This window comes from Schistocerca cancellata, chromosome 5, assembly GCF_023864275.1.
Source record: "Schistocerca cancellata isolate TAMUIC-IGC-003103 chromosome 5, iqSchCanc2.1, whole genome shotgun sequence".
Taxonomy (NCBI): Eukaryota; Metazoa; Arthropoda; class Insecta; order Orthoptera; family Acrididae; genus Schistocerca; species Schistocerca cancellata.
In genome coordinates this window covers 800,447,718-800,475,003 of record NC_064630.1, presented here as the reverse complement: position 1 = coordinate 800,475,003, position 27,286 = coordinate 800,447,718, and the positions used below count along the sequence as shown (strand labels likewise).

At 38.1% G+C, this 27,286-nt stretch overlaps 1 protein-coding gene across 1 annotated transcript in view; it reads left to right on the top strand.

Moving 5' to 3' along the window:
• The window catches only part of LOC126188809 (atrial natriuretic peptide receptor 1), a 783,072-nt gene that overhangs the window by 592,155 nt on the left and 163,631 nt on the right, over window positions 1–27,286 (top strand). Inside the window, exon 20 of the mRNA XM_049930422.1 lies at window positions 6,334–6,457. Within this exon, the coding sequence (XP_049786379.1) occupies window positions 6,334–6,457 (124 nt within the window). The remainder of the gene's footprint in view (window positions 1–6,333; window positions 6,458–27,286) is intronic.

Sequence of the window (27,286 nt, the reverse complement as noted above, 5' to 3'; positions counted from 1 at the left end):
TTTCCTCACAAAGTATTTGAGGTAGGAAGTTGAACTTTTTGCAGATTATTTATTGGAATATGGGCTACAACTTAACACAGGTATTTTACAAAATTTTAGTTCAGTTATTAAAGATGATTTTTTTTTTCAATTGTAATGAAAATTCACAACATTTTTTTTTGCAATTTTTTATTTATATATTCAAAAATATACAGTTTTTTGGAAAAAGGCTGTGTTAAATTATGCAGAAGGTACTGTGTAAGATTTACTGAAAGTTTGAAACAAATATGTTTGGAAGATCCTTAGAAAACATGTAATTAGTATGAGAAAATAAAAGTTTTGGGAATCGAGCGACAAAGATTGGATTAACTTTTTAGTGCATTCCAGGTCCATAGGATGGATTATCTTCATCCTCTGCAAACTCCTCCTCCAGCTTCCTCTTGTTCCTCCTCCTGTTTACTCTTGCTTGTATTTCTAGACTCTTTACAGCCCTGTCTGCAGCCCGAAGGCGTTCCTTGTCTAAAGCAAGCATCGCTCGTACCATGTTAGAACCTATCTTCATTCCCATATTTCTAAATACCTTGCACCTTACAATGTTGCCATCATTGAAAGTCGCAACAGCATCATACACACCAAAGTGAAGTGTTTCTATTCCAACAAATACAGTCTTGGGGATTCTCGACCATATAACACTATTTACACTTTCATTGGGGTTTTGAGTTTTTCCGTGAATACACTTTTTCAACAGTTCAGGTGCTGCTAAGTCTCTGAAAATAGGTTTTATCACCTCCAATATTGCATGAGGCAGACTATGCTTATGAGTGTACACTTCACCAGTTAGCAATCCTTTGTTATATTTACACCAACCGTCTTCTTCTTTGGGACACAAGCTATGTTGGGGATTTTCATCGGTTGAAGAAGTATGAAAAAAAAAGAGCCCAAACAGCCTTCTTCATTTCGTCGACACTTTGTGTATTTTGCCTAATAGCCATTCCATAATAGTTCTGAATTTTGTCAATTACACTGTCAGTTAACCTTCCCTTCCCATCCAACCCTTTACCATCACTGAGTTTTTGTTTTTTGTACGAAGCTTTCAGTCGCCGAAGTCTTGTCCCCATTCGCTTCTGTACGTGCCCAATACACTCAAATTTCTGCACTACAACATCATCACCATAGGGCTTCAGTCCTTGAACATGTTTGAAACTTTTAGAATCACCGTCACCAAGGTAATTAACATATCACACTTTATCACACGCCTCAGAACGCTGGAATATACAGGCAACACCAGCCACTTCCATTCCTCCACTACTGCCACTATAGTTAGCTTTGCAATTATTTTCATGTGTGCCTTTATATTTTTGTGGACATCTACAATACTTTGATATTACTGCTACATCTAAAACTTTCCCTGTATACATACCGGTGGCAGATACTACACCATGAAGAGATGTGTGTCCCCGTTTATGCCAGGTACCATCGAACGCTGCAGTCAAATCTCTGTTACCATTATTTTCCATTACTGCCTCTTCCACAGCGTTCTTCATAGATTCTATACAGACATCTTCTACTTTAGACCCTATTAATTTACTATAGGTCGTAAACTTGGTTGGGGGATTTGGAACATTCATGATGCCACAGAAAATTGCACCTGCAGTAGCACCCTTACCAACTGAACGCAAGGAATAAACAAATCTAATGTTGTGTTTGTAGATTTTGCTACCATTTTCTTCAGCTGCAGTTACTGCAACACTGTTCCAAAAGGTGGTCATGTATGAACACTTATCACATTTCAGTTGTATTTCACTAGCAAGTCCTACGTGCTTTATTATGGAGAGTTCCAGACCAACTTCACTACAATGAATACATCTTACACAGTTTGAAAAAATTCCTTTGAGAACCGACATATCAAATATTTCATTCACATTCGATTCGCCCATAAAACATTCATAGTTTTCACTCATTGAACCAAGCTTCTTCTGTGAAGTATTTTCTTTCCCACTTTGACTGCTATGGGCAGGTGTACTTGAGAGGTTAGGTTCACTCACTTGGTTATCGTCTTTATTGTTTACAGTAATAAAACGTACCTTTGGCTTTCCAACATTTCTCCTTTTCTTAAAAGCCTTCAGAGGATTTCTAATAACTTTACTTTTACTCATTATTATACTTCAACAAAACAGAGACTCAAGAAACAGAATTAATTACGAATATTTTCGAGATAACGACAGAGTAAATAAACATGAAACAATCGACAATCACACCAGCGATATATATTGAACCATCACAGGTTAGCCACAATACATACTTTATCTCACATCACTAAAATGTACCTGATGAACACAGACGTTAATAATAACACCATTTGACAGCAGTTTAACAGCGCCACAGTGGGTCACGCCCATGTAGAAAACATTTCAAAAAAAATTTAAAAATAGTTGTAGTCTTCGGAATTGAATAAATTATATATCTATTAAAAGGTAATAGTCTGCAGATTCAGAAAACGCAAAAAAGTAAAAATTGAACTTTTCATGATTTTGAGCCTTTTTGGAGCCCCTTAATAAAAATTTATTTTCACATGCTTTACCATACCACTGATGAGATGTTAACAGCAGTATTGCATATACAATGTGGATGAATATAAACACAAATTTTGCACATTTTGCTTTGAAGTGGTGTTGCTGACTCAGTATTATTTGAATAGTTTTCCATCTATCCCCAAAGCTTTAGTAACTGAAAACACTACTTTGACACATGCATTAGCACCTGGAACAGCTAGTGAAAATTGAACCAAGCTTCTGATATATATTAGACACAGTGACCCATTGTGAAAATGAGTAAAAATTTCCTGCCATTTGTCACTGACCCTTAACATTTGATTTCATATTCCATTCCAGCCATGTACCTTCACAGTGTTTACTTACACAAGAGTACTTGTAAAACCGTTCTTACTCAGTTTCAAGACACTAGGACTTCAAAAACTAGACAGTTTTTGTAAATTAATCTGTCTGATGGTTTTATTTGCAGTATTCTGCACCATGTGCTGAAGAGTTTCCAGAAATAGTTCAGATCACTCACAAATTTATCCAACGCAGTATCATAGAAAACTGTGGTGACATTGCTATACTAATACAGTGTCATTAGCCTCCACACATTCCAACTCGTGTCACTGCTGTTTTACTGTCATAATTTTTTTTGTATTATCTGGCTACTAATTTATCGAGCAACATATTTATCTTCAGCTATAGTTATATTTTGTTTTACAATGCACAGAACACTGATGGGGAAAGTACTCAAGAGACTTGAAAGGAATTGAAAGATGATTGAGAGCAGATTTTTGAAAAAAATTCCTTAGAGTTGTCTGACACTTGTCAAAGAAAAAGAAAATATAAGTAACTCTTTCAACAGGTAATAGAAGAGAGAGTCATCTAGTTTCAGTGTGAGCTTCCTTCTATTTTACTTCAGTGAACTCACAGAATGATTTTATTTTTTCAACATGTTCTGTTACCAATTATGAGCTGTATAGCATTGGGTGATCAGTCTGCACCACTTCGGACAATATAGAGAACAAACAACACAAATATTTAGTATTATTTAATTATTTTTCACATGCTGAACACACAATAAAATTTTTATCTGGCACAAATTGTCAGCAAACAGACAGATGCAGACAACTTTGCTGATGTTCATCACTTATGTTGCCACATAATTTCATAATCAAGGACAGCCTTTCATGCACAAATTTTGATCAAAATATTGCGTCATGTTTACAGGCTCTTTATCGACACATGGAAACTCTGCCTCAGGAAACCAACATTGAATTCCTGCACAGTTTTCACATAAATAATTTGTCTTTTAAGTGTGAATTACACTGCAGATCAATCAGTTCTACCTGCATGCACACAGGAGTCAGAAAATGCTCTCAAAAACATATGCAAGACTATGAGTCTCCTCAACACATTTAGAAAACAATCCCTGTAATTTTTTCAGCACCATGATGAATTCATATTTTCTTTGACACCAGTGAGCTTAGGAAAATGGCTGGTGCTTATTGTCAGAGTTTTTCACTTCCACAATGCATTTTTTTAAATGCATCACCATCAAATTAGAAATAAATGGGTTCTCATCCTGCAACACATTGCTGTGGGCTGTGTGCAGTCAAATCCAACTAAAAGTGAGTTCTGCACTTCATTCCAGATGTTGTAATTCTCATTTATGCTTTCCTTTTTCCTTCAGAAACTCAACAATAGTGAGTTTTATATTTAAAAAAGTTCTAGGGATTGACTCTTATAGTAGCTATACTCTTTAATCAATTCTACCAAAAAATATTACATTTGATTATGGAATGATGTGTGAGACTTCAGAAAATTAACTGTTTGTACCACCAGTTTCATCACATTCTCCATGTTTGCAAATTTATCACAAAATTCTCCTTGATGGAGAGAACAATGAATCCCACACAAATCATGTTAATTCTTTTAAATTTTTTGTTATTTCATCATCAACTAAATTTTTACATTCTTTCTGCATGGTGCTGTACTGTCGTTTCATAGCAAATTTGTGGAACCTGTGTTGATTATGCACTGTAAAATAGATAGTGATAATTCTCATCCTTATTTTCAGTAATTCCCATTAATTTTTAAAGAAGTGCGACAGTAGATCATAAGACTGCCTCTTTTCATTCAAATAGCCACTAGACCAGTGTCCTTTATACTACACCTCACTGGTAAATAAAACCATGTTGTGTACCAAGTACTTCTGAGAAGGACCAAGCAAAGCAGAGATCACAAGTGTGCAGCATCTTGTGCATGCATGCAATTTCACATGCAATGGCTGACACTGATCTGGATGACAGAACCAAAATGCTAAAGGGACCAAAGTGAAATCCATGTGTCAGGAGGCATCTATCATTACAGAAATAAACTATGCTTCTTTCAGGTCTTTTATTATTTTTTCCAGAGTAAAAGGTGCAAATGATTTGGTTTTTGTCTTTGAGCCTCAGAAATTCCTGTTGAAAAGAGAACTGATTATGTCAGTGATGCAATACACTCAGTACAAATTGTGTGTCATTGTACAAATTGGATCAACTGAACCTACAGAACCAGTAGGCAGTTTTTGTTGAAGTTTTGAGAACATACCTCCACCAAGGAGTCAAGCAGTATATTGTTCCCTCCTACATGTATCTCATGAAGAGACCATGAGGATAAAATCGAGAGATTAGAGCCCACACAGAGGCATACCGACAATCTTTCTTTCCACGTACAATACGAGACTGGAATAGAAGGGAGAACAGATAGAGGTAATCAAAGTGCCCTCCGCCACACACCTTTGCGTGGCTTGTGGAGTATGGATGTAGATGTAATGATGATGTAGCTTGTTACATCATAGGTGCACAAATGTGAAGAAAGACTGACAATATTTTTTTGGTGTCTATATTAAGTTTTGGGATGTAGGTTGCGTAGACAAAATGATCTGCAGTGTAACCTGAGCTCAGGTTGTAAGATAACAAACTGGTTGTGGTTGTGACATCAACACATGCGAATACAGAATATTAGATGCGTTGATATACTGGCCTGTAGCAACTCCAAGTTCTAGGTTAGTTTGAAAAGTGACTGGTTGTGAGTTGACGAAGTGGTATTGGAGGCTTCAGTTAATCCAGCAAAATTCATCTAAAACAGGTAACACTGAATGGCACCAATGTGTAACATTGTTCAAATTCTTTGAATTATTTCCTTCCCTGACTTGGACATCAACAGTGTTTCATAGACAAGCATATTTTTATTAAAATCTTAAATTTGTACACAATTTCATGATGTAAACCAATATCTTTGAATTAAAATGGGTTAAAACAAAACTATGGTGTACTACTTTCTCAGATTTATTCTGTCAGAGAATTATTCAGTTTTTATTTTTCCTCTAGATGAATGTTTGCTCTTGCATTCATGTATAATCTTGTTAAATAATTTCATTCTTGACTAACCTATGCAAATGACATGTCTGTAGTGATTTATGTGCTGGAAAAATTAAGCCCCAACAAAATAATTCACTTTAATTTGTTTTGCCCTTGCATACTAAAGGCAAACTTGTACTTCATGAAACATTTTCTTGGGGTTTCAGTTACTCCTTTGGTTGCCTTAGATTTATAAGGTTGTTGAAGTTATAAGTTGTGCAGTTGACATCAAGAACATTTTATCCCTTCATTTATAAGAATATTCATGATTTTATATTATTTTATTTTAGTAATATTTTTTTATAAATACTGTAGTATCTTCCTCTCTTTGGAGTTTACAGTTAAGCTAAAATGTTTTGAAACTTGTAACTACAGAACAATGAGTGATTTTTGTCAGTTCTTTGTTCCAGACCTGTAGCAGAACAGCTCATGGCTGGAGAAGTTGTGCAGCCAGAACAGTTTGAAACTGTTACAATTTATTTCAGTGATATTGTTGGTTTCACTGGCCTCTGTGCTCAAAGTACACCAATGGAGGTTAGTTCAAAGAGCTTATATAATATTATTACAAAGCTATATTGTCTCTTTTTTTAAAACTAACAGTGTAAAATATTTTTATACAGCAATGATGGGTGGTGCATATTAATGTCAATGAATACCATATTTAAACTGTAAGAATAAAATTGTTTCTAACTTTGTTCATGATAGCAAATTCAAACACATGCACACTAAGTTTAGAGCATTCTTCTTTTACATTTTATATTAGGCATGAAAAAGTGTGTCATCTTTTAGTAGCTGGGGTACTAAATTAACCATTGAAGATGTACTGGTATGAAATATCCAGCATGCAGGTACAAGTTGCTAATGAACTCATTTAAATGTTATTAAAATCAAATCTCTATCAGGAACAGTGCTAAGGACAGTAAGTTACACAATTCCCAAATAAAGTTGATGCCGTACTTCTATAGGTGGATATATTCTAACCTAAATTATAATACAGCATGCATTTTGTAAGCATCTTAAAAACAAAAATGTAAAGAAATTTATGATCCAACTTCCGTAGAAGGGACTGATTGACAGGACATACTGACACATCAAAGAGTTGTTAATTTTGTAATGGAGGTAAATAGGGATTGCATGGGTGGTTGGGAGGGCAAGGGGGGCGGGGGGAGGTGGTGAACAGTTTAAAGGGAGACCAAGACATGACTACAGCAAAACAAGTCCAAATGGATGCTGCTTGTTGTAGCAGTGCAGAGATAAAGAGGCTTGCATGGGACAGACTAACGTGGAGAGCTGTATCAAACTAGTCTTCAAGAATGAGGACCGCAACAACAACAACAGCAATAAGCTTTTCCAAAAAGTTAATGTTTCCTCGCTGACACAGATACATTCTAAAGCTACTAACTCTTTTTTAAATATTAAAGATGTAATTTCTTCACTAGACTGAAGCATAATTTTGAAAACAAGGTAAATTCATGTGAGCAATTACACTGTCCAGTCACATTAATATGACAACCTCTCAAAGGCCCTAATAATCACCTTTTGCAGCATGGACTGTTATGAGACAGTTATTTTGTGGTAAGTACCCGTCAACTCCAGTGCTATGGAAAGCTGCACTAGGTTTCTTGACTGAGGATCCATGGCATGAACAGCCTGGGTGAAGTTTTATATCTAGGGAGTTTGGTGGCCAGGGAAGTATGGTAAACTCATCCCAGGATATGTCACAAAAACATTCCCTGGACCCTAACACTTCTGGCGTGGACTGTTCCAATGGCCGTTACAGGGTGTTTGCTTTCAGACATTTGTCCCTGTACATGCCAAAAGCCATATGTCATCTGAAAAGGCCACCTGTCACCACTCAGCAGACATTAAATTGTGGTGGTATTGGCACGCAAATTCCAGCCTCATCACCAATGAACAGCAGTCAGCATAGATATTTGAACCAGGCACCTTTTGCGAAAGCCCATACACAACCACTTTCACTTAACAGTCATTGAGGAGACACTGTTGGTATTCACTTGGTTCATCTGAGCAGCCAGCTGCTCAATAGTTACATGTCTATTTTCCTGTAAACATCTCCACAGCCTATCACCTATGACTGAAGGTGCACCACAGTTGCCACAGTGCCAGTTTTGGATAGCACAATTTTGTCATGCATGGTATACTTTGACTGTGGTGTACAAACAGTTTACAGACATAGCCTTTCAGAAATACTTCCATCCTTGGCCTTAAAGCCAATGATCATATCCTGTTGGACATCAGACAAATGACTCTTTCTGCATTACACACAACAAATGCACTATTTCCTGCATCCCATCCAGCACATTTTTCATACCCTCCAATGCTAGTGCTGCCACATGCCATCTTTGAGTGGTTTCTGCATGCTGATGCCGAACATAGGCAGAAGTCACATTAATGTGACTGGACGGTCTAGTATCATACTCTCTGTAGCAAATATTGTAGTTTCTAGTATTATTATTATTATTATTATTATTATTTAATAGATTTTCTTTTGTTACTTTAGTTAATGAAAATAGTTTAACACTGACAAGTACATCTGCTTGGATCATGGTTTACTTTAAAAACTCATGACTTGAATTTCCATCCATGTATTGAATTTCCATCACTTTCAGCAGCAATATTAATGCATCAAACTGTAGTCAACTCCAAATAAATATTTCATGTCAAAATTATAATTTACATAAAATAATAATTAGATAGAAATCATTCATGAGGAACAACCTCAACAAATGAGAGCAGTAAATCAGACTTAAGTGTTCCTTCACTGTTGAAGTCCTTTGAGATACAGCAATAGCACTAATTTAATGTCCATCCCAGGTAGCTTAGTGGTCAGCAAGACAGAATGTCAATCCTAAGGGCCTGGGTTCGATTCCCGGCTGGGTCGGAGATTTTCTCTGCTCAGGGACTGGGTGTTGTTTTGTCTTAATCATCATCATTTCATCTGCATCGATGCACAAGTCGCCAAAGTGGCGTCAAATCAAAAGACTTGCACGCAGTGAACAGTCTACCCAACGGGAGGCCCTAGTCACATACATTTACATTTTTACTAATTTAATAAATATACGGAAGGAAATTGCCTGTAGTTCTGTTGCCTCCTCAAAAAAAATCTTTTAATAATTATACTTCACTGTGACTATTTTTCAAACTTAATAAACTACAATACATAATTCTTACTCTGGGTTTGGCAGTTCTAAAACTAACATAGCCTATTCAACAACTGAAAATTCAGGATGAAATGTACAATATTATGAAAAAAATAGTTGCGACTCACTGTATTGCAGGGATTCTGAGTAGCAGATAGGTACAAGAAAAGGTACAAGAAAAAGACTGTCAGAAAATGAGCTTTCGCCCGACAAGGCCTTCGTCAGAGTTGGGAGATGCATCCAGGTGGTGGGGGTGAGGAGGTGGCTAGGGTGGGGAGAGAAAGGGATAGCAGAGGTGGGGGACAGTAAAGTGCTGCTTATGGGAGCATACAGGGACAAGGTGGAGAGAGGGTAGGGCAGCTAGGTGCAGTTGGGAAGTTAGACAGAGCCTGGGAGGATTAGCAGAAAACGAGAGGGGTAAAAACAGACTGTGTAATGTTGGACTGGGAAAAGAGGAAGTTATGGGAATGTAGGATATATTGCAGGGAGAGTTCCCACACACACAATTCAGAAATGCTGGTGCTGGTGGGAGCAGATTGCATTGGCTGTAAAGCAGTCATTAAAGTTAAGAACACTGCATTGGGCAGCATGCTCAGCAATAGGGTGGTCCAGCTTTTTCTTGGCCACAGTTTGTCGGTGGCCATGATGCAGACAGTCAGCTTTTAGGTTGTCATGCCCATGCAGAATTCAGCACAATGATTTTAGCTTAGCTTGTAGATCACGACTGGTTTCATAGGTAGTCCTGCCTTTAATGGGATAGGTGATGCTTGTGACTGGAATGGAGTAGGTGGTGGTGGGAGGATGTTGGGACAGGTCTTGCATCTAGGTCTAGTATAGGAATATGACCCATGAGGCAAGGGGATGAGAGCAGGAGTTGTATAAGAATGGAGAGGATATACTGTGTAGATGTGATGGACAGCAGAATACCACTGTGGGAGGGATGGGAAGAATAGTGGGCAAGACATCCCTCCCCCTCCTTGCCCCTGCCTCATCCTTACCCCCTGTGTGTGTGTGTGTGTGTGTGTGTGTGTGTGTGTGTGTGTGTAAATTCTATCTCCAATGAGGGCCTTGCTGGATGAAAACTCATTTTCTGAGTCTTTTTGTTGTTCCTCTCTGCAACTCAGCATCTCTCCTATATTGTGAGTGGCCACTACCCTTTTCATAATATTGTACATTCTAAGCTGGCCTATTGTTTTACAAAAACTCATCAGAACAATTCAAATTATTTACCAGATTTCACATAAACAATGAATTTCAGTTTTCTTTAAATTTTAACTCTTTGATTGTTTCTTACACTTTGTAGTGCATCCATATACGACGGAAAATCTATTCCTACCTGACCGTCATCAGTTTCAATCATTTCATTTTAAATTGTCATGGCATCTTATTTGTGTGTCATCCATAACACTCTACTTTCATTCAAAACACAGTCCAGGCTTCATTTTGATGGTGATTTGCCTGAAAACATAGTTTTGTCTAAGACTTATTTTACACAACACATTCCTGATAGATAAATATTAGTACATATACTTTTTCTAAAGTGATTATTTTTCCTTTTCATAACAAATTATATCTTCAACTATATTTTAATTACTCTCCAAATTGAATGTTTATTAACAAAGAATTTTTCTTTAGCTGGTGCATGCAACTTGCACAAAATGGAAATTACTGCTTCTCAAAGTGAGAACAAATAAATGAATTTAGCAAATTAGGTGCTAGTGATAGCATTTCTAGACTTACTTAACTAATTCTACATATTTTCTTTATACTGGTTTTGCAAAATGTCTCAAAAAAATTTTAAAGCTAGCACAAATCACTTACTTACAAAATTTGCAACATAATATAGTTATCATTGTTTATACCTGTTTCTTTCCTCTGTTTATATAGAGTGACAGGTTTTGTAGGTAGACCACATTGCCTCTCAAAATCTTCATTATGAATTATTTCACTAAGACAGAAAGAAATTTGATCCAAAATCATTAAATTATTTACAAAACTTTCCATATTACTTTTTTTTTTAATTCTTACTTTCTCACAATTGTGCTTAATTATGTCAACATTAGTAGACCCATTCTGTATTCCCACTAAAATTTTTATATCACTGTACTACTCAGTTTATTTTAATAGTCATATCCTGTGAGTTTTTCATCACTGATTCAAAATTCATTATTCAGTTTTCATCCCAGCAACACACCCTCCTGTGATCAGCATTTCATCTCATTACTAGTTCCCACATACTAGTTATATCATTTTGTTAGCACATCTAGCACTACAACCCACCCTTCTGCAACAAGTTATTTTATTCCTTCATTAATTTTTATTTATTTATTCGTTCGGCATATAGAAGGCAAATATTACAGTGTCATTACAATCCACCAGGAAATTACAACACTACACAATGCTACTTATAGTTTTGAGCCAATCTATGGCTAGGTCAGGCAGGTAATGTATGTCCTTCAGTTCACCACTATATCCTACCACTTCACACACCAGTAGGTGGTCCATTGTCTGGATTTCACCACATTCACACACGGGACTCTCCGCAACTCTCCACTTATTCATTAGATGTTTGCATCTTCCCACGCTTGTTCTAAGGCGATTTAAGGTAACCCAGAGCTTCCGAGGGAGATCAAAACCATTTATCTTCTTGCTGCGGTCATCGGTAAACTTTTGGTTCTTGTGTGTCCCTTTGTGCCATGATTCCCCCCAGGCTAGCTTTGGGTCGAAATCCTGTAATTCCCTGCCAATCTTCCAAAAGGGGGACCTGAATTTTAGCCTGTTGATGGGTGATAAGTCTTGGTGTATAGGGAGTTCTGGATAGTGTACGATCTTCCTATATATTCTTGAGGTCGCCATGGAGCGCCTTATATCAGGGGGTTCTATGTTGGCAAGGACTGGGAGCCAGTCACATGGGGTAGCCCTAAGTGTGCCTGAGATAATTCTCATCGTCTCTTTCAATTGGGTGTCTACTTTATTTACATGCGCACTTTTCGCCCAGACTGGTGAACAATATTCAGCCACGCTGTACACGAGGTCTAATGCTGACATCCTTAGTGTATTTGCTCCGCGCCCCCATGATGTTCCGTCCAGTTTAGACATAATGGCATTTCAAGATTTTAATTTCTGTTTGGTGTCTTCCAGATGGGAGCTAAACGTTAGTATGCGGTCTAATTTTACTCCCAGATATTTGGGCTTATCTTCATGTCTGATATGCCAGTCATTCAGGGAAAGCTGTAGTTTCCTGCTTGAAGCTCTGTTATTAAGGTGCATTATGGTACTGGTCATTTTATTGGGGTTGGGGTGCAAATGCCACTTAAGGTAGTAGGTGTTCAGCGCTTCAAGGTCCGCATTCAATATTTTTTCAAGATCTTTGAAATTTTAGCTTTGGTATGCGATGGCCAGATCATCCACATACGCAAATTTACGTGACCTGGTGCTCGGCGTATCAGATATGTATAAATTAAAAAGGGTCGGCGCCAGGGCTGACCCCTGCGGCAGGCCATTGTTTATGACCATGCATTTGCTGCTCTTTCCATGGAGATAGACCTTGATCTTCCTGCCTGTCAGCATATTTTTTAGTACTGTGTACGTCTGATTGCATTTGATAATTCGAGTAAACTTGAGTAGTAGTCCTTCATTAATTGATTTCATAATAACCCACACATGACAATGTTTATATGTGCTCTCCTATATCATTAACATTTTGTTTTTCTTTCATTTAAATACATTGTAGGAGTAATTTCACTACATAAAAGAAGACGCTTATGTGGATTTTATACTGTGAATGATCACTTTTATTGTACCGCACAAACACAATACATCATACGTTAACGTGGGAAATTAACACTGGTTGTTTCCTCCAAAGAACCTCACTCGCAAAGGGAATGTTTCAGTGTCCTGTCGACTATCGACTTGTAACTCCCACAACGTATTACATTCTCACTAGCTAATTTCAGCATGGCAGCACCACTGACACTACTACTTTCTCTCAGCAGTGAAGAAGGTTAAAAATGATGGATAAAGTTTGGAATGACTGAAGAGGAAGACTGAAAGTGTAAAAGGAAAAATGGGTAATATCACCAATAACTCAAATACCTGGTGATCATCATTCACCTGACACTGCAAAGAGTGCAATGCCCTCTGTGGTCTTTACACTCAGCTCCTATGTAATTCATGCAAATCCTCAACTTTTACCTCTGTTTGATCATAGACCAATTCTAATTCCTCTGGATCTGCCCCACCGTCTTCACCATATTCACGATAACCTTCGAATTCCTCCTTTTTCCTACAATATTTTATAGAAATATTGTGTGTTTTCCTCAGTTTTCAATTTCTTTTCCCTAGAAATGGCAGTGTAACTGTTCTCCATTTATTTACAGAACCGCAATCTTCATCGAACCGCAATCTTCATCGATGTCCAATTTCCCTTTGTATTTGTTTAAAAAAGTCCACCCCAACCAACATGGCAATGCTGAAGCCAGGAACTATCAGAAAATTGTGATGCAACTGGATACCATTTATGTTAATAGGTAATGTCATTTCATATCTGCACTTTTCCAGTGGCTACAATTATTTGGAAATCCATTACAGGCTTTATTACCAATCCTTCTTATAAGGTAAAGCAATTTTTGTTCAACATGGCAGTCAATGTGAAAGGTTTCTCCACAGAAAAAGTTAATTTTGCCATTAAAAAGAAAGCATGTGCAAATTGTAAAGGCGAAATCATGAAGTTAAATGAAAGTGTGACCAGTTTACAATTTATAATCAGTGCTCTTAAAGTGGATATCTCGAATTTTCAGCTTGGGAAAAGTGAGCCAAATACTCGACAAGTTCAGCAAAGCATTGCGCCTTCTAGTGTAAAGTGCATTAAAGTCACTTACAAAAACAGCGCACAAGAACTGAAAAATCGTGTAAACAGTAAAAGTACTGGTGACACAATATTTGTGCATGAGAACCCTTTTGAAGTGCTTTCAACTATAGCTTTCAATGAGCTGCGTCAAACCACATGGAAAGAAAAAGGACATCATAAACAAAGAACGACAGAGTCTCTTTCAATCCCAAGAAAAATACAATTCAAAATTCAACCGTGAGTGTAGTCGCCAACAGTGAATCAAAATTAAGTGTTCCTCAAGTTGGATTATCGACTAATATTGACAAAAAATACAAAGCAAAGAGTGCCACCATGCAACATCCAAGTACTGGTAGCCCTAGAAACCGTTATTATCAACCAGCAAAAAAGTGGAAAATAAACCTATTTGCAGATAGTCAAGGATCGAACATAGCAGCCGAATTTCAGTCCAAAAGTAGTCACAAAATAAGTAGCATAGTGAAACCAGGTGCAAAATTTCAGGCAGTGGCTTCCATGAACCCTGACATGCAAACAAGCAACAACAAATAACAACTTTTTCATGTTCTTAGTGGGAACAAATGACATAGCAAAAAACGAATAAAAGACCTAGTTATGTCACTTAAAAGGATACATGAGCTGAGAAGTTAAAACATGATTGTCTTCTCTGTTCCACATCGACATGATTTGCCAATCCGGTTGCAAGTTAATAAAGAATTGCGAAACACAATTAAACAGATCCTAAATATGTGCACAAGTTTTAAAAAAATGTTAGATTTGTGGACATAAGCTGTGTAAGAAGAAGATTCTACACATCCCATGGCTTACATCTCAACAGACTAGGGAAGGACTTAGTTATAAAACAGATCTAAGAAATAATGACCAGCATATTGAAAGTGCAGTGATGTGCTACAGGGGCCATTCCTGTCAAGGACACAAATAACAAATACTTGGGAGAATCAACCACAAAATACCAGGTCAGTAAAACAATACATCAGCAGGACAAGAGCAATGTTTTTAAGACAATAAAGCCTTCCATCATCACAACACCAAATGCAAGTATACGAGGTGCATTCAAGTTCTAAGGCCTCTGATTTTTTTTCTCCAGACTGGAAAGAGATAGAAACATGCGCATTGTTTTAAAATGAGGCCACGTTCATTGTCAATATGTCCTAGAGATGGCAGCACCGTACGGCAGATGGAATTTTACCACCAACGCAGAGAATGAGAACTGTTTTAAATACTTAAAATCGTGATGTTTTCCTTACTTGAACAGCATGCAATCATTCGTTTTCTGAATTTGCATGGTGTGAAACCAATTGAAATTCATTGACAGTTGAAGGAGATGTGGTGATGGAGCTATGGATGTGTCGAAAGTGCGTTCGTGGGTGCGACAGTTCTGCCTTCATTAGGCAGAACATCGTGTGACAACAAAGTGAAACAACCTCGGGCTCGCACAAGCCGATCTGACGACATGATCGAGAAAGTGGAGAGAATTGTTTTGGGGGATCGCTGAATGACTGTTGAACAGATCGCCTCCAGAGTTGGCATTTCTGTGGGTTCTGTGCACACAATCCTGCATGATGACCTGAAAATGCAAAAAGTGTCATCCAGGTGGGTGCCACGAATGCTGACAGACGACCACATGGCTGCCCGTGTGGCATGTTGCCAAGCAATGTTGACACGCAACGACAGCATGAATGGGACTTTCTTTTCGTCGGTTGTGACAATGGATGAGACGTGGATGCCATTTTTCAATCCAGAAGCAAAGCACCAGTCAGCTCAATGGAAGCACACAGATTCACCGCCACCAAAAAAATTTCAGGTAACTGCCAGTGCTGAAAAAATGATGGTGTCCATGCTCTGGGACAGTGAGGGCATAATCCATACCCATTGCATTCCAAAGGGCATTACGGTAACAGGTGCATCCTATGAAAATGTTTTGAAGAACAAATTCCTTCCTGCACTGCAACAAAAATGTCCGGGAAGGGCTGTGCATGTGCTGTTTCACCAAGACAATGCACCCGCACATCGAGCTAACGTTACGCAACAGTTTCTTCGTGATAACAACTTTGAAGTGATTCCTCATGCTCCCTACTCACCTGACCTGGCTCCTGGCGTCAGCGTTGTGAAAAATGTGTATGTGTGCAGGGCGATTACGTCGAGAAGTAACGCCAGTTTCATCGATTTCTGATGAGTAGTTAATTAGAAAAAAAATCGGAGGCCTTAGAACTTGAATGCACCTCGTATGTGTTTCATATGTACCTCAAGCAGACGTCAGTCCACAAGAGAATAATTTATCACTTTTGCATTACAATGTACATGGTTTAGGAAACAAAATAGGAGCTTTTAGAATCATTTAGCACAGGACTATCTTCACATGTAGTAATAGTTACAGAACACCAGAAAACAGTGAACAACATTCAATAAAGCAAATTAGAATGCTACAATGTAGCTAAGTTCTACTGCAGAACACATAATAAAGATGGTGGTGTTGCCATCTCCTCAAGAAAATGTAAGTTCATAACCACCATGGAAAAAGTGCTATGGGGAAACAATTTCTGTGTTGACAAAGATTTCAAAATTGCAGTCCTTAAAATCACATTTTGCACTGTTACTTTCTATGTGGTAGATGTATACAGATCTCCTTGTGGAAGCTTTGATACTTTTCTGAAATCACTTGATAGAGTTTTAAGTAAATTAATGTCAGGCTGTAGAAGTGTAAATCTTCTCATACTAGGAGATCTGAACATCAGCACTTTATTGGATGGTCAGCAAAGTAAACGTTTTACATACTGTATTCTGTCTTATGGGACTATCTTCTTGGACTAGTACCCACCAGAATAGCTAACACACATAGTAGTTCAATTGACCACATTATCACAAATTATGGCCACATCATCTCAACAGATAATAAATGGTCACTTCTCAGATCATTTAGGACAAAAACTAGTCTTAAAATGTAATACCAAATTCTAACCAAGAAAAATGTATGAGCACAGGCGAATATTATCTGCAAACAACATTGTTACACCAAGACACAGTTTAAGCCAGGAATCATGGGAATCAGTTATGACTATCGTCAGGGTTAACAATAAATGGAAGATGTTCACAGAAATTATGACTGAGGCACTTAAATAGAGACATGCCATTAAAAAAGTTAGTATCCAGAAAAATCAACCTTTGAAATCAAAACCTGTGCCATTAGATTTTAATACAAAATATATTACTCATTTAAAACCAAGTGGTCCAAACAGACAAAATACTTTGATAGATAAAATTCTACCAAAAACCTGTGCAGACTGTAAATTCTTGGGTTTATGCATAGATGATCAACTTTCATGCAGGCAGCAAGCTAATTATGTGTGTAAAAAAATAACACCCAGTCTATATGTATTAAGAAGATTATCACCATATTTTGATTCTGAAACCCTAAGGACTGTATATTACGGATTAGTGTGTCCTTTCTTGTCTTACGGAATAGTACTGTGGGGTAGGACTTGCCAAACTAATATGAAAAGAGTTTTCATAATGCAGAAGTAAGCCTTGAGGATCACAGGAAGAGTAAAACCAGGAACTTCTTGCAAACACCTATTCATTAGACACAATACAGGGTGTCCGAAAAATATTTCCCTGATTACATATATTGATAACTCAGGCTAGAAGTGAGATACAAATATGAAACTGGTATCTAATTGTTTACAAGCTATCAAAATTTTTTTCACACATCAGTAAACTTCCACATGAGCACCCTTGGTAGCACGTAATACATCTAGGCGATATTCAATTTCCGTCCACACATTAGCCATCACTGGAGGGATCAATTCAACGACTGTGGTTATCCATTGCTGCAGGGTTTCAAGATCTGGTACACGCATTTGGTAGACCTCGTCCTTGACGTAACCCCATAAAAAGAAGTCTAATGGGGTTATGTCAGGAGAGCGTGGAGGCCAAACTGTTGGCCCATCACGACCAATCCATCACCCAGGAAAGGTTATATCGAGATAGGCACGGACGTCCAAACCCCAATGAGGCGGTGCACCGTCTTGCTGAAACAAGACATTGGGGTGATACTGAAGCAGCTGAGGAACAGCATACAGTTGCAACATGTCCAGATACACTGCAGATGTGATGGTAGACTCAGCGAAGAAGACTGGCCCGATAATTCGATTGTGCAATAGCACGCACCAAACATTCACCTTTGGACTGCCTCTGGTGCACTCCATGACCTCGTCAGGAGGTTGTGAACCCCAAATGCACACATTATGACGATGCACTACTCCACTGACAAAAAAGGTTGCTTTGTCAGAAAAGGCAGTTCGTCTGAGATAACCATCATCGTCCTCAATAGATGATAGCATTTCGACCGCAAAGTCATATCGATGTGTACTGTCATTGGGCGACAATGGAAGTGGAAGTTTACTGATGTGTGAAAAAACTTTGATAGTTTGTAAACAATTAGACACTAGTTTCATATTTGTATCTTACTTCTAGCCTGAGTTATCAATTTATGTAATCAGGGAAAGACTTTTCGGACACCCTGTATTTTCACAGTGCCATGTATATACTTGAAACTGTAAAGCTAGTGAAAAAAAGACACTAAGATCACAAAATGAAATGTGGATATTCACAACTTGAAACAAGGCAAAGAAAAGATTTTCATATGTTTAACAGAAGATTAACTTTAACGGCGATAAGCCCCTATGCCAAAGGAGATGTTTTCAATAACTTGTTACCAAATGTAGTTAAGATATTGACAGGGGTACTCTTAAAAAGTGATTCTAGCAGTGGCTTATCCAAAAATGCCCTTATAACTTGAATTTATAATGAATTAAAATGTAATGAGAAATAATGTAAACCAAAAAATTTGTAATTGTAAAAACTATATACTTAGTTGAAAATGCACATGCATGTAAAATTACATGTTATGAGCAATAAACTGAATTGAATTGAATTGAATCTAACGGGACTAACAGCGCAACACTGTCAGCTAAACACTGGACTTCTTCACGTTGTAACATCTGCGTGGTTACAGGTTGTCCTGTCTTTTCCCCAGTGTTATCGATTTTATCTTCCTCCGATTTTATCTTCCTCCAGTAAATCGTGTACAATTTCCCTTCTATCAAAACCTTCTTTGTGTCTGGAGATTACACACATATTTACAGGACTGCGCTGACTACTCTCTCTCTTAGCATTTGTTAATCTGTCTAGTAATGACAGATCAAAACCCTTCTCAATATCTACCTCTCTCCATTCACCATATTAATTTTTTTTATTAACTCTTCTTATTCACTGCCATCTTTATCCTTCCCTAAATCCTAACTAATTGATTGGCACCCATTATGTTCATCATCTGCCTGCACATATCTCATTGCCACACATAAATCTTCATTAACTACCACCAATATTTCCTCCATTCCTCCATCCTTGCAGCAAATTTCTTTTTCTGCAGTCCAGTCCACACATGTGACCTGTTAGGAAATAATTAATTTTCTTCGACCAGATGATCCGTAGCAGAACCAACCCCACCACCTGAATTCGGAGTTAGCATTACCATTTTTTCCTGTTTTGGGATTACTGAGCTATTAATTGAAAGGTAGTCTGTGAGTGAGACCTTGTGATATATTGTTGCTTGCTTGATGGAAAAATGCTGCCAAGTCTGTGTGAATCTGAAGTTACAATTTCAACAGTTACATGTTTTCATGGCCTTTCATCAGAGACATCTTATGGTAACTAACCAAACACATTAAAAAAGATTACAAAATGAATATCTAGGAAAGAATGCTCACTCATATATTCCACAACTCAATCCCTTTGAACCTCCAGTTCTTGGTCCCAAATTGCACAACACATCACTTGGATTTTATTTAATTCAAATGTCATAGTTTACACACAAAAATCAGAAATTCACATGTTCATCTTTGACACATGTTTGTGGTGAGTTTTAACTCATTTTTCTACAAAATCATCACATCTATAGAGCTCCTAATACACGTGTACAAACATGATAAAAGATGAGCTGAATGTAATTTTAAACTTAACAAAGCAATTATGTAGCCCACAAAATATGCATGAATGTACTGTTCTCTGATTAACTGATATCCATAATAGCCAATCTGACATAAGTATTAAATGGTGCAATCCTGTGTCTTTTCCATTTGATCAATCACAGCTTAATTTATTAAATGAACAAATTTAGAAAATCCACATATATCAAAACAAACTCTTCTTTAAATAACTGCATTACAATAAAATGTTTTTTGTTTCCGAATACCATAAACTGGCTAAATGCGCTTTACAAATTTCCCCAGAGAGTATGGTTCGCTCTCTGTACAGAGACAGTTCTCACACTAATTCATACTCACTCAATAGATTAGATTAGATTTACTTTGATTCCAATTGATCCATAGTGAGGAGGTCCTCCAGGATGTAGAACACATCATAAAAACAATAATACATGACAAATATGTACAACTGAATCAAATAAGCTAATGCACCTTTTGTAGGTCCCAAGTGGAATGATCGTCATTATTGTAATGAACATTATATGCAACAATCATTTTACAAAAACACTCATTTACTAAGATTGCATTAATGCACTGAATTTAATATATAATAGAGGGAAACATTTCATGTGGGAAAAATATATCTAAAAACAAAGATTCTGTAACTTACCAAACGAAAGCGTTGGTACGTTGATAGGGACAATAACAAACACACACACACACACACACACACACACACACACACACACACAAATTTCAAGCTTTCGCAACCCACAATTGCTTCATCATGAAAGAGGGAGAGAGAGGCAAAGACAAAAGGATGTGGGTTTTAAGGGAGAGGGTAAGGAGTCATTCCAGTCCCGGGAGCGGAAAGACTTCCCTGGGGGGGAAAAAGGGACAGGTATGGAAAGAGAGGCAAAGACGAAAGGATGTGGGTTTTAAGGGAGAGGGTAAGGAGTCATTCCAATCCCGGAAGCGGAAAGACTTCCCTGGGGGGGAAAAAGGGACAGGTATACACTTGCGCGCGCACACACACATATCCATCTGCACATATACAGACACAAGTAGACATATGTAAAGGCAAAGAGTTTGGGCAGAGATGTCAGTCGAGGCGGAAGTACAGAGGCAAAGATGTTATTGAATGACAAGTGAGGTATGAGTGGTGGCAACTTGAAATTAGTGGAGGTTGAGGCCTGGTGGGTAACGGGAAGAGAGGATAGAAGGGCAAGTTCCCATCTCCGGAGTTCTGATAGGTTGGTGTCAGTGGGAAGTATTCAGATAACCCAGACAGTGTAACACTGTGCCAAGATGTGCTGGCTGTGCACCAAGGCATGTTTAGCCACAGGGTGGTCCTCATTACCAACAAACACTGTCTGCCTGTGTCCGTTTATGCGAATGGACAGTTTGTTGCTGGTCATTCCCACATAGAAAGCTTCACAGTGTAGGAAGGAGAGTTGGTAAATCACGTGGGTGCTTTCACATGTGGCTCCGCCTTTGATTGTGTACACCTTCCGGGTTACAAGACTGGAGTAGGTGGTGGTGGGAGGGTGCATGGGACAGGTTTTACACTGGGGGCGGTTACAACGGTAGGAGCCAACCAGAACCTCCCACAGAAGAACCCCAAAAGTGCCCCACTTGTGACAGGGTACTTTCCGGGACTGGATCAGACTCTGAATGTGGCTCTCCAGCAGGGATACGACTTCCTCAAATCATGCCCTGAAATGAGATCTATCCTTCATGAAATCCTCCCCACTCCACCAAGAGTGTCTTTCCGCCGTCCACCTAACCTTCGTAACCTTTTGGTTCATCCCTATGATATCCCCAAACCACCTTCCCTACCCTCTGGCTATGTGGGAATGACCAGCAACAAACTGTTAATTCGCATGAACGGACACAGGCAGACAGTGTACGTTGGTAATGAGGATCACCCTGTGGCTAAACATGCCTTGGTACACGGCCAGCACATCTTGGCACAGTGTTACACTGTCCGGGTTATCTGGACACTTCCCACTGACACCAACCTGTCAGAACTCCAGAGATGGGAACTTGCCCTTCAATATATCCTCTCTTCCCGTTACCCACCAGGCCTCAACCTCCGCTAATTTCAAGTTGCTGCCGCTCATACCTCACCTGTCATTCAATAACATCTTTGCCTCTGTACTTCCACCTTGACTGACGTCTCTGCCCAAACTCTTTGCCTTATACCTGTCCCTTTCTCCCCCCAAGGTAAGTCTTTCCGCTCCCGGGATTGGAATGCGTCCTTACCCTCTTCCTTAAAACCCACATCCTTATATATATAAGGTAATAAACATGCAATAGAACTACTACAATATTTATTTACAATGAACACATTACTGCACTGAAATGGTGCAGAAATTAGATTTTACTTACACACACACACACACACACACACACACACACACACATACACACACACACACACCAGAATTCATTTATTTTCTTACTTTCCATTTGCAGCAGCATTCACACTACTAATTAGCATATTAAATCAACAGTAATTAATAGAGGATGTAATTTTCACAAGCAATAAAGTATGATTTGCAAAATATACTATTTCAAATTTAAGATTTCATAGTCCATAAGATACTGATGCCTTTTGACCACATCAATTACTACTTGAAACTGCTGCAGGATCAGAGCACACGTCTGTCTTGCTAGAACCATCACTCATTGTTTGTATCTATCTGCTCATTATTGTCTGACTTACATCAGCATGATACAAGGCACTATACCTCAGTATCTCATTGCAAGGTTATATACATAGGACTGTTGTCTTGAAATCCTACACAAGTATTCTTATTTTATTATTATGTTTTTCAACAATTACCAATGAAAGTGTATGGCACATAGTGTGAATTATCTATGGGATTGTGATGAGTTCCAGACTTGTGATTCCTTAAAATGTGGTTATATTACTTTCCCAGACAGTGGAAACTCCAGGTTGGAACATCAACAATATCGGGACAAAGTATACTGCTACTCACTGTAAAGATGACATGCTGAATTGCTGACAGGCAAAATGAAAAGACAGTTACAAATTTAGCTCTTAACCAAAGTATTCTTCAGGAAAGTAAACACACTTATTCATTCACACAAGCAAGCAAACCTCATGCACACACGACAACCATATCTGGCAAATTGGACTGGAAAGCAAATTTCACATAGACTGGAAGCAGCAATCTGGAGGGGCTGGGAAGCATGAAGTGATAGTAGGGTGGAAAGAGCACTGTCTAGCAGAGCATGATGCTACACCTGGTTGGCAGCCTGGTTCCTCATGCTCTGTCAGATAGCGTTCTTGTCTCCTGCCCCACTTACCCTGCTATTCCTTCCCCTTCTGTGGCCCCTCCAGATTGCTCCTTCCATTCTGTGTGACAGTTGCATTCCAGCCCGAGCTGCCAGAGATGCTTACTAATACTGGATTTCAAGCTGGGCGAATTAACGTTGTGTTTGTTCTACCAATTGCCTGAAGCTTTAGCATATCTTTGCTTTTTATGGTAGCCTTTTTTCCATGTCACTGATGCAAGACCCCACCTGCCCCTATCATTCTCTTGGGTTCCTCACATATACAAGTTGATAACAGACAGAGGGTTCAAAACCTGTAGCTTTCCTGAATTTTGTCATCCTCAATCCATATCTGTCCTTATCATCCCCAACACCAATGTCTCTATGTTGTTTTGATTTACAAACAATGAAAAATCCAAGATGGAATGTAACAATATTATGGAAAGGAAAGTTGAAAAAGAAAGTGTGGCTTCAGTTTACTGAGACTGCAGGCATTTGTGTCTGAGTTGCATCACCAAAATATTGATAACTCCTTGAAATATTCAGCTGCCAATTTGATATAAATAAACAAAAGAATGTTACCAATCAGTTAATCTTCTATCATGGTATTAAACAGTATTCTATTGGCGATAGTGTGCCCTTGGCCTACTCCAATCGAACTTCCCAGTCTGTTACTTAGGCACATACAACAAAATGCAGAATTCAGACCACTTTGCAAAACAGATATTTTTTACACATGAAATTGCACTTCCAGCCCCCCTAACTCCCCCACCCCTCCCCCCCCAAAAAAAAAATCAGTTTTCTTGTAGAATGAATCTCTTTCCTCTCAAGCAACAAACATTGTAATATGACTGGAAAAGAACACATTTCATGCAGTGTTATAATAGAATAAAGGTAAGGATATGCATAATTACAGGTCAATACCCTAACACATCTGTCTGCTGCAGAATAAACTGCCAAAGCATTTCTAACAAAGTGCCAGGGTTTGAAAACTTCTCAAATGGTAGAGCTCATAAATACTAGGTACAAGAAGCTTGATAAAACCCAAAATTGACAGCAGTGACATCCAAAGATTCTGTAACTTACCAAACGAAAGCGTTGGCACGTTCATAGAAACAATAACAAACACAAACACACACACAAATTTCAAGCTTTCACAACCCACGGTTGATTCATCAGGAAAGAGGGAAGGAGAGGAAAAGACGAAAGGATGTGGGTTTTAAGGGAGAGGGTAAGGAGTCATTACAATCCCGGGAGCGGAAAGACTTACCTCAGGGGGAAAAAGGGGCAGGTATACACACACACACACACACACACACACACACACACACACATCCATCAGCACATATACAGTATCCAGGGTGAGTATCAGCCTCTAGTGGGGTCGTTCTGTCGACCACCAAATTTTACAAGCACGAGAGAGAGAGTGAGTGAGTGAGAGAGAGAGAGAGAGAGAGAAAAGAAAGATAGACAGAGAGAGGGGGGGGGGGGGGGAGCACCAATTGACATTTCCTGTGATCTATACAAGGTGTTTGACTACATCAGTCACAATATTTTTAGATAAACTGAGGTTTCATGGAACTGATGGTCTAGCCAACCAATGGATAATGCCATATATAACCAAATGAATGCTGAAAGTTGTACTTAGAAATTGAAAAAATGTAACAACGGGAGTTTCCTCTGACTGGGGAGGTGTCACATATGGGGTTCCCCAAGGCTCAGTCTTGGGTTTGTTATTGTTCATCGTATATATAAATGATCTTACATCTAATAGAAAACAAGGAGAATTAGTTCTTTTTGCAGATGTCACTAATATTGTACTCAATCAAAGCATACACACTGCAATAGAAGAAATGGTGAACATTGTTGGTAAAAGTTCATTGATTGGTTTTCTGCAATGGTCTCACTCTGGGTATTAAAAAGACATAACATACTTGGTTCTGCAAATCTAGGGGTATTACACCAATGATAACTGTAACACATGGTGAGGAAATAATATGCTTCAAAATTTTTAGGTGTCTGCACTGATGAGCATTTAAAGTAGAAAAAGCACATTTTGGAACCATTAACCCTTAACCAGAGGTCCGCAATCAAGTAAGTTTCTGGCTGGGATTTGATGCAGCTGTGGTATTTAATGCTTTGAGTGGGACATTACTTCGTCATAACACTTGTATGTGGCTACAGGTTGATATAATGAAATATTATTTTAATTATTGTTTAAGTAAACAGTGATTTATCTCATATAATGTAAGTTTATTTTATCATTGTTTAATTAAACTGAGATAAACTGTGATTCTGCCCATAGATATTTACCTTGCTAACATAAAGATAACTATTCTTTATGAGTGTACAAATTATGCCGTGTGCCCACTCACATTATAAAAAATGGTGCTCCCACTCGAAGGTAAAAAAAAAAAGCTTAGTTCAGCCACATTGACACTTAGAATCATTGTAAATCTTGGGGAGAGACAAATCAGTAAGGTGACATGTTTTGCATATTTTCATTCGATAATTTCACATAGAATAATGTTCTAGGGTAACTCATCTTTAAGAAAGAAAGTCTACATTGCTCAAAAACATGCTGTGAGAGTAATATGTGGTGTTCACCCACTATCACTTTATAGACCTCTAAGTAAGGAGTGGTGCATTTTGACTATTCCTTCACAGCATATTATTTTAATTCATCATGCAGTGTGTTGTAAATAATCCACTGCAATTCAAAGGGAAGAATGATGTACATAATTACAATACCAGAAGAAAAATTACATTCATTACTTTACTTTAAGACTGTCTTAAGCACAAAAATGGTGTGCAATGGTGCAACTACAATTTTTGACCACTTACCCAGCAATATGAAATGCCTGACAAACAGAAAAGTAGAATTTCGAAACAAACTGAAAAACGTTTCCCCTTGACAAATCCTCCTATTCTGCAGAATAATTTGCTTTATTGTAATGTGTAAAAGGTGGTAGGTAGGAATTTCTAACTCAAATCAATATATTAGAGAAAGTATTTATAACTGTTCAGTTTATAGACATATTTACAAATTAATTTGTGATATGAATGTAAAATGACTAATTCTGCGTCATTATGATTTATTGTGCAAATGATTCATGAAACTGGAAACTAACCAACTGACTCATCCCCAGATGTCACTGAAACTGTCAGAGAACATCTCAGCTCCCTATTATGTATATTTTCCAATCATGCTGTTATAATTGGAGGTGATGTAATCACCCAACAATCGATTGGGATAATTAAGCAACAAATAGGGTCTATCTCAGGACATCCAAGCTGAAATGTGTTAGTGACCATAAAATGGTTCTAGCAACATTGATTAACAAAGTACAGAGAGCCATTAAAACCAGTAAATAATTTACAGATTTGTTGAAGACATCATCTCTCATGGAAGAACTTGAAATATTTAGTTCAAACCAGGAGTATGTAGAAGACCTGTGGCTTGTTTACTATAATTGGTGGGAGGCACCCTCCATGGTGTACAGTGTACTATAGAGCTGGTGGGAGGCACTCTCCATGGTATACAGTTCCTGTAAACAAACTTCTAAAGAAACAGCAACAGGTGCATAAATAGGTGTAAAACAAAAAGGTATGAAAGGTATGAGATGCTAAATGAAACGAATTTGGCTGTCAATAGGGAAATGCGTGAATCCTACAGTAACAAATGAAACAGAAAATTACTGAAAGACCACCCACAAAACCCAAGGAAATTCTTTTCACATAAAAGAAGCTGTCAGTAGCACCAGAGTTACTGTCCAGACACTTGTGGATGGCAAGGGAACTGAAATTACATGTAGCAAAGCGAACATCACAACTGCTGAACTCTGTTTTTGAATGTACCTTTACAAAGGGAAATCAATAAGTACAGCCACAGTTTAATTATTTTTCATTGTGAAGATGTATGAGAAAGGTATTACAATCTGTTTAAAAGGACATGAACAAATTTTGAGGGGGCGGGAGGGGAGGTGGAGTGCAGGACCCACAGGAAGGAAACTCCATCTGTGACTACCAGCACACAGGCTGCCGAAAC